Below are 15,240 nucleotides of genomic sequence, written 5' to 3'. Positions count from 1 at the left end.
TGCCCGACCTAGCGACACCGCGGCCAAAGGTCACCAGCCCTTGCCAGCCCCTGGGCGCAATGCCGCGGGCCTGGCATAGACAGAGGGGAGGGCGCCTGCATGCCTTCGCTCACACCGTCCCTCCCTCTGTCATTTCTGGACGCCCTTCCTTCTCCCCGTCTGCCTGGTTTTCCAACTTCAGACTCTGTAAAGGCTTTCCTGGTCCCTCCCTCCGACGCCCAGCAAAATGAAATCACTCTTCTTTAGCGGCCTCAGGGCACTTTTCCCAAACCTCTTTCACGGAGCCTGTGTTACTTTCTAGCTTCTTATTCAAGTGTCTGTCTCTCCCCCAAACCTGCCAGCCCCTCAAAAGCAGAGACCTTCACTGGTGTTCAGCTGGCACGTGGGAGGGATTCAGCATGTCTGGTGGAGGGTGAAAGATGGACGGGCGGGAGCGTGGGGAGGGGGTGAGTAGCGTCCCAAAGCCAGGAGAGAGCTCTGAGGTACAAAAAATATAATCTCTCTCCACCAATGTACAGGGAGAGGGTAGAAATGGGAAGATGGCCACAAGCCACAGCTGCCCTTGTGGGGTTCCCATGTCAGATGGTGGTGGCAGACAAGGGTCTACGTGAGTCTTTACCCAGGGAAGCCAACAGCTCATAATTCATCCGCATCACGTCTCTGTACAGCTCCTTCTGCCGCTTGACTAGCATGCCCCACTCCTCCCGGGTGAAATACACCGCCACATCCTCAAACACCACCGGGAGCTCCTCAAACACCACAGGAACCTCCTCAAACAGCCCCTCTTCAGAAGGATCCTGCAACAAAGAGCAGCAGTCACTCAACACGCCTCTTATGCCAGACACCCAGTGGGATGCTTTCAAGGTCCTTCGTAAGGACCTTCTCAAGGCCCGTCTCTCTTGGGAGGCTTGCCAAGAGGCCCAGATGTACTCTGAGGCAGCAATGTACCCAGCCAAAGTCAAAGAAGCAAATTTGCGAGGCCCAGAGTTAGTAGGTGAAAAAACCAACCAACCAAACAAACAAAAAACCAAATGAGCCTCAGTCTGATCCTGGGGTCTCCTAGGAGGAAATAAAAGTGCTGAAGAACAGGGGTCCTGGAAGAGCTTACGACTGCACCCCTCCCTGTAAGGTTCTAAGGGGCTGCCTTCTATTCATCCGTGACTACAATGATGACCGTCTGCCTCCAGGAGCACCTGCTAAGATTTCCCACTGGGATGGGAAGGAAGAAGAAGTCGTACAGAAGAACGAAAGATGCTTATATTCAGTGACGAGGTTTACACGTGCCTTCCTGCTAAAGGAATTCAGATTATAAATGGTTAGACATATTTATTAGCTCCTAATACCAAACACTAGATGGAATATGAACATGAAGAGAAATGAGCTCTGTTGCTTTTCCAGATTCTGGAAAAACCCACGCTTACTAACTTTAGCTGGGCCCTTCTCATGTTAGGGACGAGGAACATCTGAGCTATTCTCGTTGGAAGTAGAGGGGTACTCCAAATGACTTCTAGTAAAATCCTGCTCACGTGAAATAGCTGAGAAATGGCAAAGGACCCCGTAACTCAAAAACTCCAGTGAACGCAGTTTCCTTGCGGCCAACTTTGCAAAGAGCTAGAGACCGACTGAGTGCCCGCAAGGTGAGAGCCAGAGAGGTTCGGAACCTGCCGGTGCGCAGGGGGTGGGAGGGAGTGCCAGCTGGCAGCCACGCTCTGGCACAGGTGGACTGTGGCCACGTCAGTCCCCCTGACGCTGTTTCCTCCCAAAAAGACGAGTTTAATCTGACCCACTCCACCGGCCTTAGGGCAGCATCAAAACCCTTACATAAGAGAACGGGCGTGGAGAGATTTTACAGTTTCAAAGGGCTACCTGATTCCAAAGTCAAAGCTGAAAAACTTTTAGAAGTTAAGTATTTAAGAGTTCTGTGGTTGTTTTGTGGTCGTGTATTATCTTCTTGAGTTCTGCGACTGTTTAGGATTCTGGATAAAGATCAGTGTTCTGAATTTAGATGTTCCCTTTATATCAGGAGTTAGAATGTTCTGTCCCACTAATTATGTTTTGTTGTCTGCAAAAGGAAATGAGAACAACAGGGGTGCTGTCTTAAATACATGAGATAATACACGTAGAGCACATAAAATAATGCCTACTACGTTCTCAGCACGTTAGGTTATGATAACAGTATAACGTTAGCAGCAGGCGTAGCTACTATAATCTCCCCATCATCGTCATGCAAAATATGTTGTTCTTAGTACAGAATCCTTCCCCTGGAGACACAGCAATCATTACAAACACATTACCTGGCCGCAGGGTTCGGCAGCGTCATTACACAAAATGTTAACATTTGAGGCGCTGTAGATACCATCAGCAATTTCTTTTTGCCTCAATTCAGAAATGCAGTCGAGATACAATGCAGGAATTGTTGCATCCTCTCTCGGGTCCTCCAGTTCAGCTCTGGAGCCGGGCAGGAGCTGGGCCATGTTCTCATAGGCTCCCAGAGGCCCTGGGGGGTACAATATGGGATAATCTGCCGTGAAGAGGTGCTCCGGGCTGGCCAGAACATCTCCGGATTCATCTCGGATGCTCTGGAGACGGGCTGCCCAGATGGGGTCCCGTGCTGCCAAGGCATTGACGCAGAACAGGTGAGCTTTGCTCTTGGCGTGGTATTTGAGCGTCTCTACCTTGAATGGTCCTGTGTAACCTTCGATTAATCTTGACCGTTTGTCCCTGACAGACGGGTATTCTCGGCAGGCAGAGCAGAAGAGAGCCGTCTGCTCCTCGTTCATGACCAACCACGGGAACTGCACAAACCAAGACTTCTGGATAGACCGGGGTTTCAAGGGTTTTTTGCTTTTTCCTGTACAGTCTCCCTCAGTGTTGCCAGGCTCCGTGCTGAAGTGGGAAAGGCAGGCTTTCTTCTGAGGCGGCAGGTACGGTCCGGCTTCTGCGGCCGGACTCCGCCCGTCCCCTTCTTCCACGCAGCCCATCTGGTTTTTCCCTTTAGAGAAAAGAGACCAGTGGAATTTGGTCTGAGGTCCTGTAGTTAGAGCCACTGCCACCCATGAAGCCTCTCGGTGTATCAAACACGAAAGCTGGAAGTCACACCCAAGAGTGACACAGGCTCTACTTGGAATTTTCTTCCAGACCCTCAGCGCCCCAGGGCCCACCTCAGCTGACCCAGAAGAAAATCAGAGGGGCTTTAAGCAACTCCCCCTTTTTTTTTTAATTTAAATTTTGGCTTGGCCAAAAAGACCTCTGCAATTTCATCTTTGCAACCCAAGATACGGGCACAATCTTCAGAAGTTCAAGCTTATTTATGGATAAGAACGCAAACTGATAAAATGTCAGTTAATGAAAATATTAAAGCCAAATCCTGCAACTCTGTCCTCAGCAGGAACCCCCCTCCATGGTACCCTGGCACACAGACGTCTGCACTCCGCTCACGCATCTTTGGAACCAGGGAACGACCAACCTCCTGGGTAGTTTTTGTCCCCAGAGTTTGCCTTAAACCACGATCCATTTGTAAGTACTTTCCACCCAGGGGTGCTATGTCAGCCCTCCAGAGAAACACAAGCCCTCTCCCACACCACAGCCCTTCCAAGAGGCGAAAACTCTCATCAACTCACACAGATCTTCTTCCTCAGGCTAAACTAGAAGTTTCTTTATTCACGCCTTAGTTGAAACGCAACTTATAGCTTTCGCAGCTCTAACTCCCCTCGAGCCATTTCTTGTGAATAAGCACAGATGCCCAGTGGCCAAGGACTCCATGGTACTTGCTCCAGGCCAACAGTCCAGTCTACACACCCGGAGCTCACCCAGGAGCACAAAGCGGCTAATGAAGAGTAAGCAGGCTCAAAAGAAAGAGCCAAGCATTGGAAAACAAAATAAAACAAACTGGTATCTATGAAGTCTCGGGCTCCCTGTGGTCCATCTGAGACAGATCGTGAGGGAGAGTAGACTCCTGTGATTCGACTCCCGGAACAGCTTGTTCCGCCTCCCTTTTCTCCGGCACTGGGGGCTGGGTAACTCAACCACCTCATACAATGACACGATGTCACCTGGCCTGACTCTAGCCAAGCCAGTCCCTCAACAGGACGGGCTTATCAAAGGAGAAGAGCCAAAATAAATCCTAGAACTTAGCAGACATCTGTCCATTCACTCAGTGATTACTTAATGTGCAACTGCTATGTGCCAGGCATTGTTCTTAGCACTGGGAATACAGGAGTCAGTAAGATAAAGTCATGCCATCGTGGAACTTAGAATATATAACTGCAAATCAACATATACTCTCAGGCAGAAATAAAGAGAGGGCCACCTGGGTGGCTCAGTCGGTTAAGCATCCGACTTGGGCTCAGACCATGACCTCACGGGTCGTGGGTTCGAGCCCCGCATCAGGCTGTGTGCTGACAGCTCAGAGCCTGGAGCCTGCTTCAGATTCTGTGTCTCCCTCTTCTCTCTCTGCGCACCCCCCTCCCGCTCGTGCTCTGTATCTCCCTCTCTCAAAAATAAACATTAAAAACATAAAAAACATTATAAACAATAAAAAAACATTAAAAACAATAAAACATTAAAAAACATAAAAAATAAACATTAAAACATTTAAAAACAATAAACATAAAAAAAAAAAAAAAAAAAACCCGCCTGGGTGGCTCGGTCACTTAGGCGGTTAGGCATCTGACTTTGGCTCAGGTCATGATCTTGCAGTCCGTGAGTTGGAGCCTGTGCAGACGGCTCAGAGCCTGGAGCCTGCTTCGGATTCTGCATCTCCCTCTCTCTCTGCCCCTCCCCATTCATGCTCGGTCTCTCTCTGTCTCTCAAAAATGAATAAATGTTTAAAAAAAATTTTTTTTTAAACATTAAGAAATGGTTTTAAAAAAATAAAGAGAATGTTGGAGAATGATGTGTATATGTCAGATACACTGGGGAAGGACAGCATTCTCATGTGAGCTGGAGGACAGCAGGGAGAGGCCAGGGATAAGACAGGAGTCCTGGTGCCCAGCTTTCTGCCCCCTCTCCCCAGCTAAGTACCCCTCCTCCCATGCGGGTCCACACTCACCTGGATGGTGGCTCAGGACATTCCTCTGGCCCTGGGCACTGCCCACCCATGGCTCTGGCCCTCGCTCAAACTTGTAGAACAGTTCTGGGTTGGCAATAGTTGGTCCTGAGTCAGGAACAGAGAGAAGCACTTATGAAGTCTTAGATCCCGGTCACAACGTTAAGGAAGGGTCTGTCTGGGACCTCCCCCTCCACACTGTAAGATAATTGATCAAGGGCACAGGTAGGAATCTTGATACTTCAGCATGGTGGTTTGGAAACTCAGATATCCATGAGGCTCCTAAAAGAATGGGGGACTAAGTGAATGCAGTGAGGGGCACAGTGTCCCTCTTTGAGGCTAAAAGGGTTTGAAAACTACTCCTGGTTCAGAACAGAGACTCACAAACCCAAATGCTGAGAGGGGCCAGGCCAACAACGTAAAGAGGAAAGCAGGCCGGGTGGGGAGGCTGTGGCCACCTGTGTGGGGGTACAGCTGCTGCTCCCCTTGGGGAACGCAGGGTCAGCGCTGCCAGGCTGTACCGCTTTTCAAGAGAAACCAGAAATCATAATTCCATGTAAAAACTCCCCATGGTGAAATATTAACAAATTAAATATTGTAAAGGAACCACCTGGCAGGCTCAGTGGGAAGAGCACGCGGCTCTTGATCTCAGGGTCATGAGTTTGAGCCCCACGTTGGGTCTAGAGATTACTTACGTAACCTTAAAAAAATTAGGGGCGCCTGGGGGGCTCAGTCGGTTAAGCATCCGACTTCGGCCCAGGTCATGATCTCGCGGTCCGGGAGTTCGAGCCCCGCGTCGGGCTCTGTGCTGACAGTTCAGAGCCTGGAGCCTGCTTCGGATTCTGTGTCTCCCTCTCTCTCTGACCCTCCCCCGTTCATGCTCTGTCTCTCTCTGTCTCAAAAATAAATAAATGTTAAAAAAAAAAAAAAAAACTTAAAAAAATAGAAAATATTGTAGAGAAACCAAGCAAAAGTGATGAAAGCAGAATAAAGGCCCGTGAGCCGTGACTCTGCAACTTTTGGTTTAAAAGAACCGGCAGTTTTCAAACTGGGTTTGGCAGGCCTGGGAGAACCCGCTGTAGCCCCTGCGCCCACAGAGAGTTGCCTGTGGCTCCCGCAGCCTTAGACGGGAGGGGGGGGGGCCGAGATGACAAGAAGAGAAAGGTGTGTCACATGGTCGTCCAAGTGAATTGAGAAAATAGCACATACGTTGTACACACGTGTTGAATTACAATCACGTCTGTCCGTGGCACGGAAAGTCTACCCACAGAAGCAGAGAAAGGACATTCAGAAAATAGGAAAGGTGAAATACACCTACATGGGCACGAAGTTTTAAGTGGCTTTAGCTCCTTAAGCCTCTACGACGCCCCTACGAAGGAAACCAAGACTTAAAATGTGAAAGTTGGGTCGAAGGCACGCCAGAGTCACGTGGTGGGGGCTGGGCCTGGGCCCAGATCTCCACAGGCCAGATGATGCTCCTGCTTCCAACACTTACTACCTCCAGTGTCCTGTGGGCACCTGAAACAAAATCCACCCTGCAGCTCCACCCACCACAGGCCGGGCTTCCTGCTGGCACCGTGTGACACGGTAAGGCATCAAGGTCCAGCCCTGACATGCTCCAGTTCCCCACTTCTCTTGGCCAACGTACGAGAAGGAGAGAAGGGGTGGTGCGTGAATCTTGTGCAGTTAAGTTACATAAGGGGCTGCGCAGGTGAATGGTGTAAACAGGCCTGAAAAAAAATGGTAGGATTCCAGAAAATTCTCCAGTATGGTAGAGTCGGATATGATTTGGAATGCTGACCTAGACCGAGGCGGTGGGGAAGCGAAGAGGGGCCCATACCTAGTGGTGCCACCAGCTTGTCGGAACCACAGATCTCCTTCTGTTGCTGACTCAGCAGCATCCATTCCCCCTGAAGCAAGTATACAGTGATGTCATCAAAGGTCACAGGAGCCTGGAGGGAAAAATGACACCTGCTAAGCACCAATTTCCTCCTCTGATGAATCTTCCGCCCCTGTGTTCACACCCCCTGAGGGCACCTGTGCTCTGGGAACCTATCAAACTAGAGGAGGGGCATCGTCAATCTACATATAAGACCTAAAGACCCCACCTCTCTCACCTCCTGGGTCCACAGGAAGGGCCACACACCGAAAGAACTGTCATGGAGAAGGCTGACTCGGTCCACTCCTCCTCGCCTGCCACAGTACCCGGTATTCTCAGCCAGTGCCTCAGCAACAACCTAGGGCACACTCTTGTGCAAAATCTTGAACATGGTAAGGAAGACGTATCTAATTTCTGGAAACAGTCGAAAGTCCTTCAGAACTATGTCTGCCGATGAAGTCAGTGATCAAGACAGGCAAAGGTTTACAGTGGAGAACTATATATCCCATGGAGCTTGTAAAATAGCTCTGTTCTATGGGGCGCCTGGGTGGCTCAGTCGGTTAAGCGGCTGACTTCGGCTCAGGTCATGATCTCGCGGTCCGGGAGTTCGAGCCCCGCGTCGGGCTCTGTGCTGACAGCTCAGAGCCTGGAGCCTGTTTCAGATTCTGTGTCTCCCTCTCTCTCTGCCCCTCCCCCGTTCATGCTCTGTCTCTCTCTGTCTCAAAAATAAACGTTAAAAAAATTTTTTTTTTTTTAAATAGCTCTGTTCTGCCAAAAAGGGGTCCGGGGATCAGAAAATATTTTGGGGGAGCTCTGGTGTAAGATGGTAGATTGAACAAGTACACTGAATTCTGCATCCTCCCTGTGAATTGAAGACACCCTCCCTGGGGCGCCTGCATGGCTCAGTCACTTGAGCTTCCGACTGCGGCTCAGGTCATGATCTCGCGGTTCGTGAGCTCGAGCCCCGCAGAGGGCTCTGTGCCGATGGCTCGGGGGCCTGGAGCCTGCTTCGGATTCTGTGTCTCCTTTTCTCTCTGCCCCTCCCCCGCTGTGCTCTGTCTCTGTGTCTCTCAAAAATAAATAATTAAATGTAAAAAAAAAAAATTTTTTTTTAAAGACACCCTCCCTGCCAAAACGCTCCGAAAGAAAACACCCACAAGGATAGGAAACAGAACAAGGAGGGAGGTGGAGGAGACAGAAGCAATAGGATTTTGGAAACTGAAAAGTAGATGAAAAAGTAGTAACTGAGCAGACCCAAAGAAATCAAATCCTCGCCCAGCAGTGGGCAAACTGAGAAACGACCCAATTTATACCACAAAATCCAAAAAAAGGCTCAGAAACTGCAGTGCCGAGAACCTCCGGCCTGGGAGTGAAGGCAGCAAGGGTAAGACAACAAGAATGGGGGGAAAGCTGTTCGCCAAGAAATGCCTGCCCAGATTCCCCTGCAAGGCTCAGTGCTGACAAGCCCCCCACCCCCCACCCCCCGCCCCACCCAGCCGCCTTCCATGGACTCTGGGCTTCCAGTTAGAATTTTGGTTTCTGACTATTAAGCGTCCGACCATTAAGCTGGACTATCAGACATCTGGAGAAAGCTTCTTGCAGATGGTGGCAGGGAGAGGAGGCAGGTTGGAACTGAGGAAATGAATGTGAGGCATGGAAAAGAAAACTTTTCCAAAACAAAACTATCATCATAGCCCCAGAGAGGGAAGAATCCGCAGCCATGCAACAAACCATTGTAAAAGAAATCATCAGAAAAGGAAATAGGCAGAAAACATTGCTCCGTTTATCCTTTTAATTTCATACCCTGAACATTTATCACTTAGTCTGATAAAGAAAATTATTAACAAAATATAAATTCCCCACCACCAAAGCAAAACAACATTTTGGGAAATAGTATCTTTGGGGTAAGTAGAAGGCCTTCCAGAGTGACAACTGTGAAGGGGACACGTTTATTTCCGTTTATGACAAGTTCTAGTACATTTGTCTAAAATTGCCTTGTAACTTTATGGTCAGATTTCAAGCAGGTGAAATATCTATTTTAACTCAATAGTCGAAGCTTCTTGAGAAAAATAATACAGATAGTTCTTATCACTCACTGTTGAGCTGTATACTTAAAAAAATAATTTGACTGCTTTTCTTATGAGTTAATACGTGTTCACCGCAGAAAATTTAGACAATGAGCAGAAAAAATGTTTTAATATCACCCACAATCCCCTTACTAAAAAAGAATTACTATTGACACCTGGTATGTAAACTTACAGTCTTTCACCTATGAATATGTATGAATGAACAATTTTAAAAACAAAAATGGTTTGGAAACACAATGGTCCAAAATCTTTGCGACACAGCAAAAGCAGTTCTAAGAGGGAAGTTTATAGCAATACAGGTCTACCTCAAGAAGCAAGAAAAATCTCAATCTAATCTTATCCTTAAAGGAACTAGAAAAAGAAGAACAAACAGAGCCCAAAGGAAGGAAATAATAAAGACCAGAGTGGAAATAAATGAAATACAAAGAAAAGAAAAGATCAATGAATCTAAGAGCTGGTTCTTTAGAAAGGATAAACAACATTGATAAACCTTTGGCCAGACTCATCAAGAAAAAAAGCAAGAGGACTTAGATGAATAAAATCAGGAATGAAAGAGGAGAAATAACAATGGATACCCCAGAAACACAAAGGATTACAAGAGAATACTATGAAAAGTTATATGTCAACAATTGAACAACCTAGAAGAAATAGATAAATTCCTAGAAACATACAATCATCCAAAACTGAATCTGGAAGAAACAGAAAATTTGAACAGACTGATTGCTAGTAATTAAATTTATTCAGTAATCAAAAAAATCCCAACAAACAAAAGTCCAGGACCAAATGGCTTCACAGGTGAATTCTACCAAACATGTAAAGAATTAAAACCTATTCTTCTCAAAATTCTAAAAGACAGTAAAGGAAAAAAAAACTTCCCAATTCTTACTGAGGCCAGCATTAACCAAAACCAGACAAGAACACTACAAAAAAAGAAACTACAGACCAATATACCTAACAAAGATGCAAAAATTCTCAAGAAATAGTAGCAAACAACTCAACAACACATTAAAAGCATCCATTCAGCACAATCAAGTGGGATTTATTCCAGTGATGCAAGGATGACTGAGTATTTGCAAATCAATCAATGTGATGCATCACATTAACAAACAGAAGGATAAAAGCCATATCATCTCAATAGATGCATTTGACATTTGACAAAATAAACATCCTTTCATGATAAAAACTAACAAAGTAGGCTTAGAGGGATCATATACCAACATAATAAAGGCCATATATGAAAAATCCACAGTTAACATCATATTTAATGATGGAAAAACTGGAAGCTTTTCCTCTAAGATCAGAAATAAGACATAGATGTTCACTTCCACCACTTTTATTCAACATAGTACTAGAAGTCCTAGCCACAGCAATCAGACAAGCAAAAAAACAAAAACAAAAACAAAAACAAAAAAACAGAAGGCATCCAAATTGGTAAGGAAGAAGTATAGCTATCACTATTTGCAGATGACATGATATTACACATAGAAAACCCTAAAGACTCCACCAAAAAGCTATTAGAACTAATAAATGAATTCTGTAAAGATGCAGAATATAAAATTAATATACAGAAATCTGTTGCATTTCTCTATACTAATAACAAAGTAGCAGAAAGAGAAATTATGAAAACAATTCCACCTACAATTGAACCAAAAAGAGTAAAATGCCTAGGAATAAATTTAACCAAAGAGGTAAAAGACCTATACTTTGTAAACTATAAGACAGTGATCAAAGAAATGAAGACAACACACACACACACACACACACACACACACACACACACACACACGGAAAGATATACCATGCTCATGGACTGAAAGAATCAATACTGTCAAAATGTCCATATTACCCAAAGCAATCTACAGATTCAATGCAATCCATATCAAAACACTAACACCACTTTTCACAGAACTAGAACAAAGAATCCTAAAATTTGTATGGAACCACAAAAGACCCAAATAGCCAAAGCAATCTTCAGAAAAAAGACCAAAGCTGGAAGTATCACAATCTCAGATTTCAAGATATACTACAAAACTGTATTAATCTAAACAGTATGGTACTGGCACAAAAACATACACATAGATCAACAGAACAGGACAGAAAACCCAGAAATAACCCCCCTTGTATATGGTCAATTAATTTGTGACTAAGGAGGCCAGTATATACAATGGGGGAAAAGACAGACTTTTCAATAAATAGTGCTGGGAAAACTGTATAACTACATGCAAAAGAATGAAACTGGGCTACTCTCTTACACCATACACACAAAAAAAATCTCAAAGTGGCTTAAAGACCTAAATGTGAGAACTAAAACCATAAAACTCCTAACAGAAAACATAGGCAGTAATCTCTTGGACATCAACCTTAGCAACATATTTACAAGATGTCTCCTCAGGTAAGGGAAATAAAAGTAAAAATAAACTGTTGGGACTGCACCAAAATAAAAGGTTTTTGCACAGTGAAGGAAACCATCAATAAAACAAAAAGGCAACCAGTGAATGGGAGAAGATATTTGTAAATGATGTATAAGAGGTTAATATCCAAAATACATAACGAACTTACAGAACTCAACATCCTAAAAAAAAAAAACAAAACTAACTAAAAAATGAGCAGACACAGGGGTGCCTGGGTGGCTTAGTCGGTTGTGTCTGACTTTGGCTCAGGTCATAATCTCATGGCTCACAAGTTCGAGCCCTGCATCCAGCTCTGTGCTGACAGCTCAGAGCCTGGAGTCTGCTTCAGATTCTGTCTCCATCTCTCTTTCCCCCTCCCCTGCTCGCACACTGTCTGTCTCTCTCTCAGATATAAATAAACACTAAAAAAAAATTTTTTTAAATGAGCAGAGGATTTGGATAGACATTTTTCCAAAGAAGACATACAGATGGTCAACGGACACATGAAATGATGTAATCATCAGGGAAATGCAAGTCAAAGAACAATGAGATATCACCTTGCACCCCAGTCAGAATGGCTAGTATCAAAAAGACAAGAAATCACAGGAGTACGTGGCTGGCTCAGTCAGTAGAGCACGCAACTCTTGATCTCGGAGTTGTGGGTTCAAGCCCCACACTGGGTGTAAAGATTACTTAAAATAAAAACAAAAAAACAAGGTAAGGAATAACAAGTACTGATGAGGATATGCAGAAAAGAGAGCACTCGTGCCCTGTTTACGATGTAAATTGTTGCAGCCATTGTGGAAAACAATACGGAGATTCCTCAAAGAGTTAAAAACAGAAATACTATATATCAGCCATATAATCAGCCACATCAATATCAGCCATAAAAAAGAATGAGATCTTGGGGCGCTTGGATGGCTCAGTCGGTTAAGCGGCCGACTTCGGCTCAGGTCATGATCTCGCGGTCCGTGAGTTCGAGCCTCGCGTCGGGCTCTGTGCTGACAGCTCAGAGCCTGAAGCCTGTTTCAGATTCTGTGTCTCCCTTTCTCTGCCCCTCCCCCATTCATGCTCTGTCTCTCTCGGTCTCAAAAATTAAAAAAAAAAAAAAAAAAAAAAGAATGAGATCTTGCCATTTGTGACAACATGGGTGGATCTAGAAGGTATTATGCTAAGTGAAATAAGTCAGACAAAAAAGACAAATAGAATATGACTTACCTAAAGTGGAATTTTAGTGGAATCTAAAAAAGAAAACAAAGTAACAAAAAACTGAAACAGACTCATAAACACAGAGAACAAACTGGTGGTTGCCAGAGGGATGGGGGGATGGCCGTGGGAGAAATAGGTGAAGGGGATTAAGAGACACAAACTTCCAGTCATAAAATAAATAAGACATGGGGCTGAACAGTACGCAACGGAGAATGCTGTCAATAATATTTTTTTTTCAACTTTTTTTTTTTATTTTTGGGACAGAGAGAGACAGAGCATGAACGGGGGAGGGGCAGAGAGAGAGGGAGACACAGAATCGGAAACAGGCTCCAGGCTCCGAGCCATCAGCCCAGAGCCCAACACGGGACTCGAACCCACGGACCGCGAGATTGTGACCTGGCTGAAGTCGGACGCTTAACCGACTGCGCCACCCAGGCGCCCCTATAATATTTAATAATGCTGTGCAGTGGCAGACGGTAACAACACTTGCAGTGAGCACTGAGTCACGCGTAGAATTGTCCAATCACTATGTTGCATTCCTGAAACTAATAAAACATAGTATGGCAGTGGTACTTCAGTAAAAAATATTTTTTAATAGAATTGCCCTGCCAAATGTGCACGTTTGAAATAACTATTTGCACTCAGAGTGTCTTCCAATGCAAAATGTGATTATATTTCCAAAATACTGCTGGAGGATGCGCTCCGCTAAAACAAGGCAGTCAGACAGCAAAGGGGTACACATAAGATATGGTCTAAGGGGAGCCAACAGGGGGAAGGGGGAAGAGGATGCTTGAGGTTAGACCGAAGGCAGAACCCGGGGTGATTACTGTGCCCCAGGACTAGCAAGCAAGCTGTTCCAAACAGGACAGGTTGAACTTGTAACCAAGGACAAGCAAGGCTCCCTATTCACACCCACCCCTTCCCCTTTCTTCCTGAGGGAACAGGTGGGCTTCTAATGAAAGCCAATGGGCCCATCATTCAGCATCCACAAGGATGAAGGGAATGACCAGGACTGAATGCTTAGATAATAAAGAAGTATCTTCCCAACAAGAGTGATTGCCCTAACTCTGGTATCTCTCTTTTAGCCAATATTATGGCAAGAACCTTCTGATTCCAATTGATGTCCATGTAAAGAAAACACAAATCTTCAATAAAAGCAATTCTTTACCTATATATAAAGCAAAGAGTATCTCTGGATGTTCTATTTTAGTGGTTCCCTCTGTCCATACGGCAGAGCTCTGACTTAGCCCCGCACCACGTTCCCTTGATCTGAAACTAATCCACCTTCTTAACTTGAGCTCTGTGTATTGTCCGACCTGGAATCTCTACTGCAGACAGATTAGTGCCATTGCAATCATTTAACATGTCTTGCATCTTTCCTCCTTCTACACTCTTTCCTCCTTCTACGCACCGACCTTTAGATTCCCTGACTCCGTCTATTTCCTTGTACCTCCTCATCAGGTTCCTATTCACATTCCGCCTCTTTCGCGAGGGATTCCCTAACCACGTGGTCCACGCATTTCTCTTTCTCCTGAGCAAGGAAGCCTCTGTATCTCTTATGGAGCTGGGGGTACTCAGGAAACCTATGCTGATTGGCTTATGTTATGACCTCCTTCACCATTACCTACCCCTTCCCCCCACCACATTATATACAAAGTATTTCACAGGCTCTTAATTATTTCATTCCAAATACATTTATTAGTTGTTTCTCATGGGCTTGGTGCATGGTGATCCTAAAATATGGAAAACACTATCACTGTTGTCCAGATTAAAATCTCTTGGGAGCTGAGAGACACCAGTAAGTGTAATAATAGAACTGGGTCTAGAGAAAAGGGAGATAGGAGTGAGCACTTCCATGGACAAGGCAGAAGGGGCAGGAACCAGAAATGCTGAGGCAATAACTATACACACAATAAATACCCCTATGTGGCAGCACTAAAAATACAGTCTCCCAGAGGGCACATGGGGTGTCAGACTGCAGCGAGCTCCAGAGCATTCATAACCTCTAGCAAAAGGGATCCTGTAGCAACGCTACTTTATGAGTCATTCATTCCAAAAATACTGAGAACTTATTAAATGCCACACGCTGCTCCATTGTCCTAACTGGGGATACAACAGAGAGCAAAGTCAGCACATGTGAGAATAAATAATTGTGAGAATTTATATAGTGATAAAGGCTGGGAAGAAAATAAAACAGGATAATGGGATAGAGTGATGGTGAAAAGTCTTTGACTTCTTTCCTTTATTCTGCCAGTGACAGGTAAGATACCCCCCACCCAATCCAATAGGCCAAGACTGCTGTTAGTTAACAAATATCACAAAATAGCACCAAAGGAAGATACTATTAACCGACCAAGCCACTACCTCGAGTGGACACCCAGTCTTCCAGCCTTGAGCCAAAAAAAAAAAAGATACTCAGAATGGAACTTTAGCAGACGTTGCACCCAGCCTAGTTACTGCCACTCATGTGCAAGACATCTAACACTGCCAGTGTTTGCAGTCGCTTTATTTCGTCTTTGGATAACCTTCTAATTTCCCAGGTTAGAAAACTGATGCATTTGGAAGGGTGAGCATCTTTTGGAGACACCCTACAATCAAGATTAGCATCAAGAGTGAAAGTTCCAGTCC

General features: G+C 45.1%; 1 protein-coding gene across 4 annotated transcripts in view; it reads right to left on the bottom strand.

The window, feature by feature from the left end:
* Nucleotides 1-15,240, bottom strand: part of ZNF862 (zinc finger protein 862) — a 38,080-nt gene that overhangs the window by 21,068 nt on the left and 1,772 nt on the right. The window contains exons 2-6 of one of the 4 annotated variants that reach the window (XM_060625547.3): nucleotides 12,622-12,644; nucleotides 6,888-6,999; nucleotides 5,051-5,155; nucleotides 2,295-2,992; nucleotides 620-797 (exon numbers count right to left, since the gene is read on the bottom strand). In XM_060625547.3, the coding sequence (XP_060481530.3) occupies nucleotides 620-797; nucleotides 2,295-2,992; nucleotides 5,051-5,155; nucleotides 6,888-6,948 (1,042 nt within the window). In that variant the 5' untranslated portion in view covers nucleotides 6,949-6,999; nucleotides 12,622-12,644. Of the gene's footprint in view, nucleotides 1-619; nucleotides 798-2,294; nucleotides 2,993-5,050; nucleotides 5,156-5,742; nucleotides 5,919-6,887; nucleotides 7,000-7,164; nucleotides 7,960-12,621; nucleotides 12,645-15,240 lie in introns of those variants that run through there. The other 3 variants (XM_060625538.3, XM_060625533.3, XM_060625552.3) reach the window with 3 other exon arrangements.

Source organism: Panthera onca, chromosome A2, assembly GCF_046562875.1.
Source record: "Panthera onca isolate mPanOnc1 chromosome A2, mPanOnc1 haplotype 2, whole genome shotgun sequence".
In the NCBI taxonomy this organism is placed as follows: Eukaryota; Metazoa; Chordata; class Mammalia; order Carnivora; family Felidae; genus Panthera; species Panthera onca.
The sequence above is the reverse complement of the archived record's forward strand: the minus strand, read 5'-3'. Positions and strand labels throughout refer to the sequence as shown.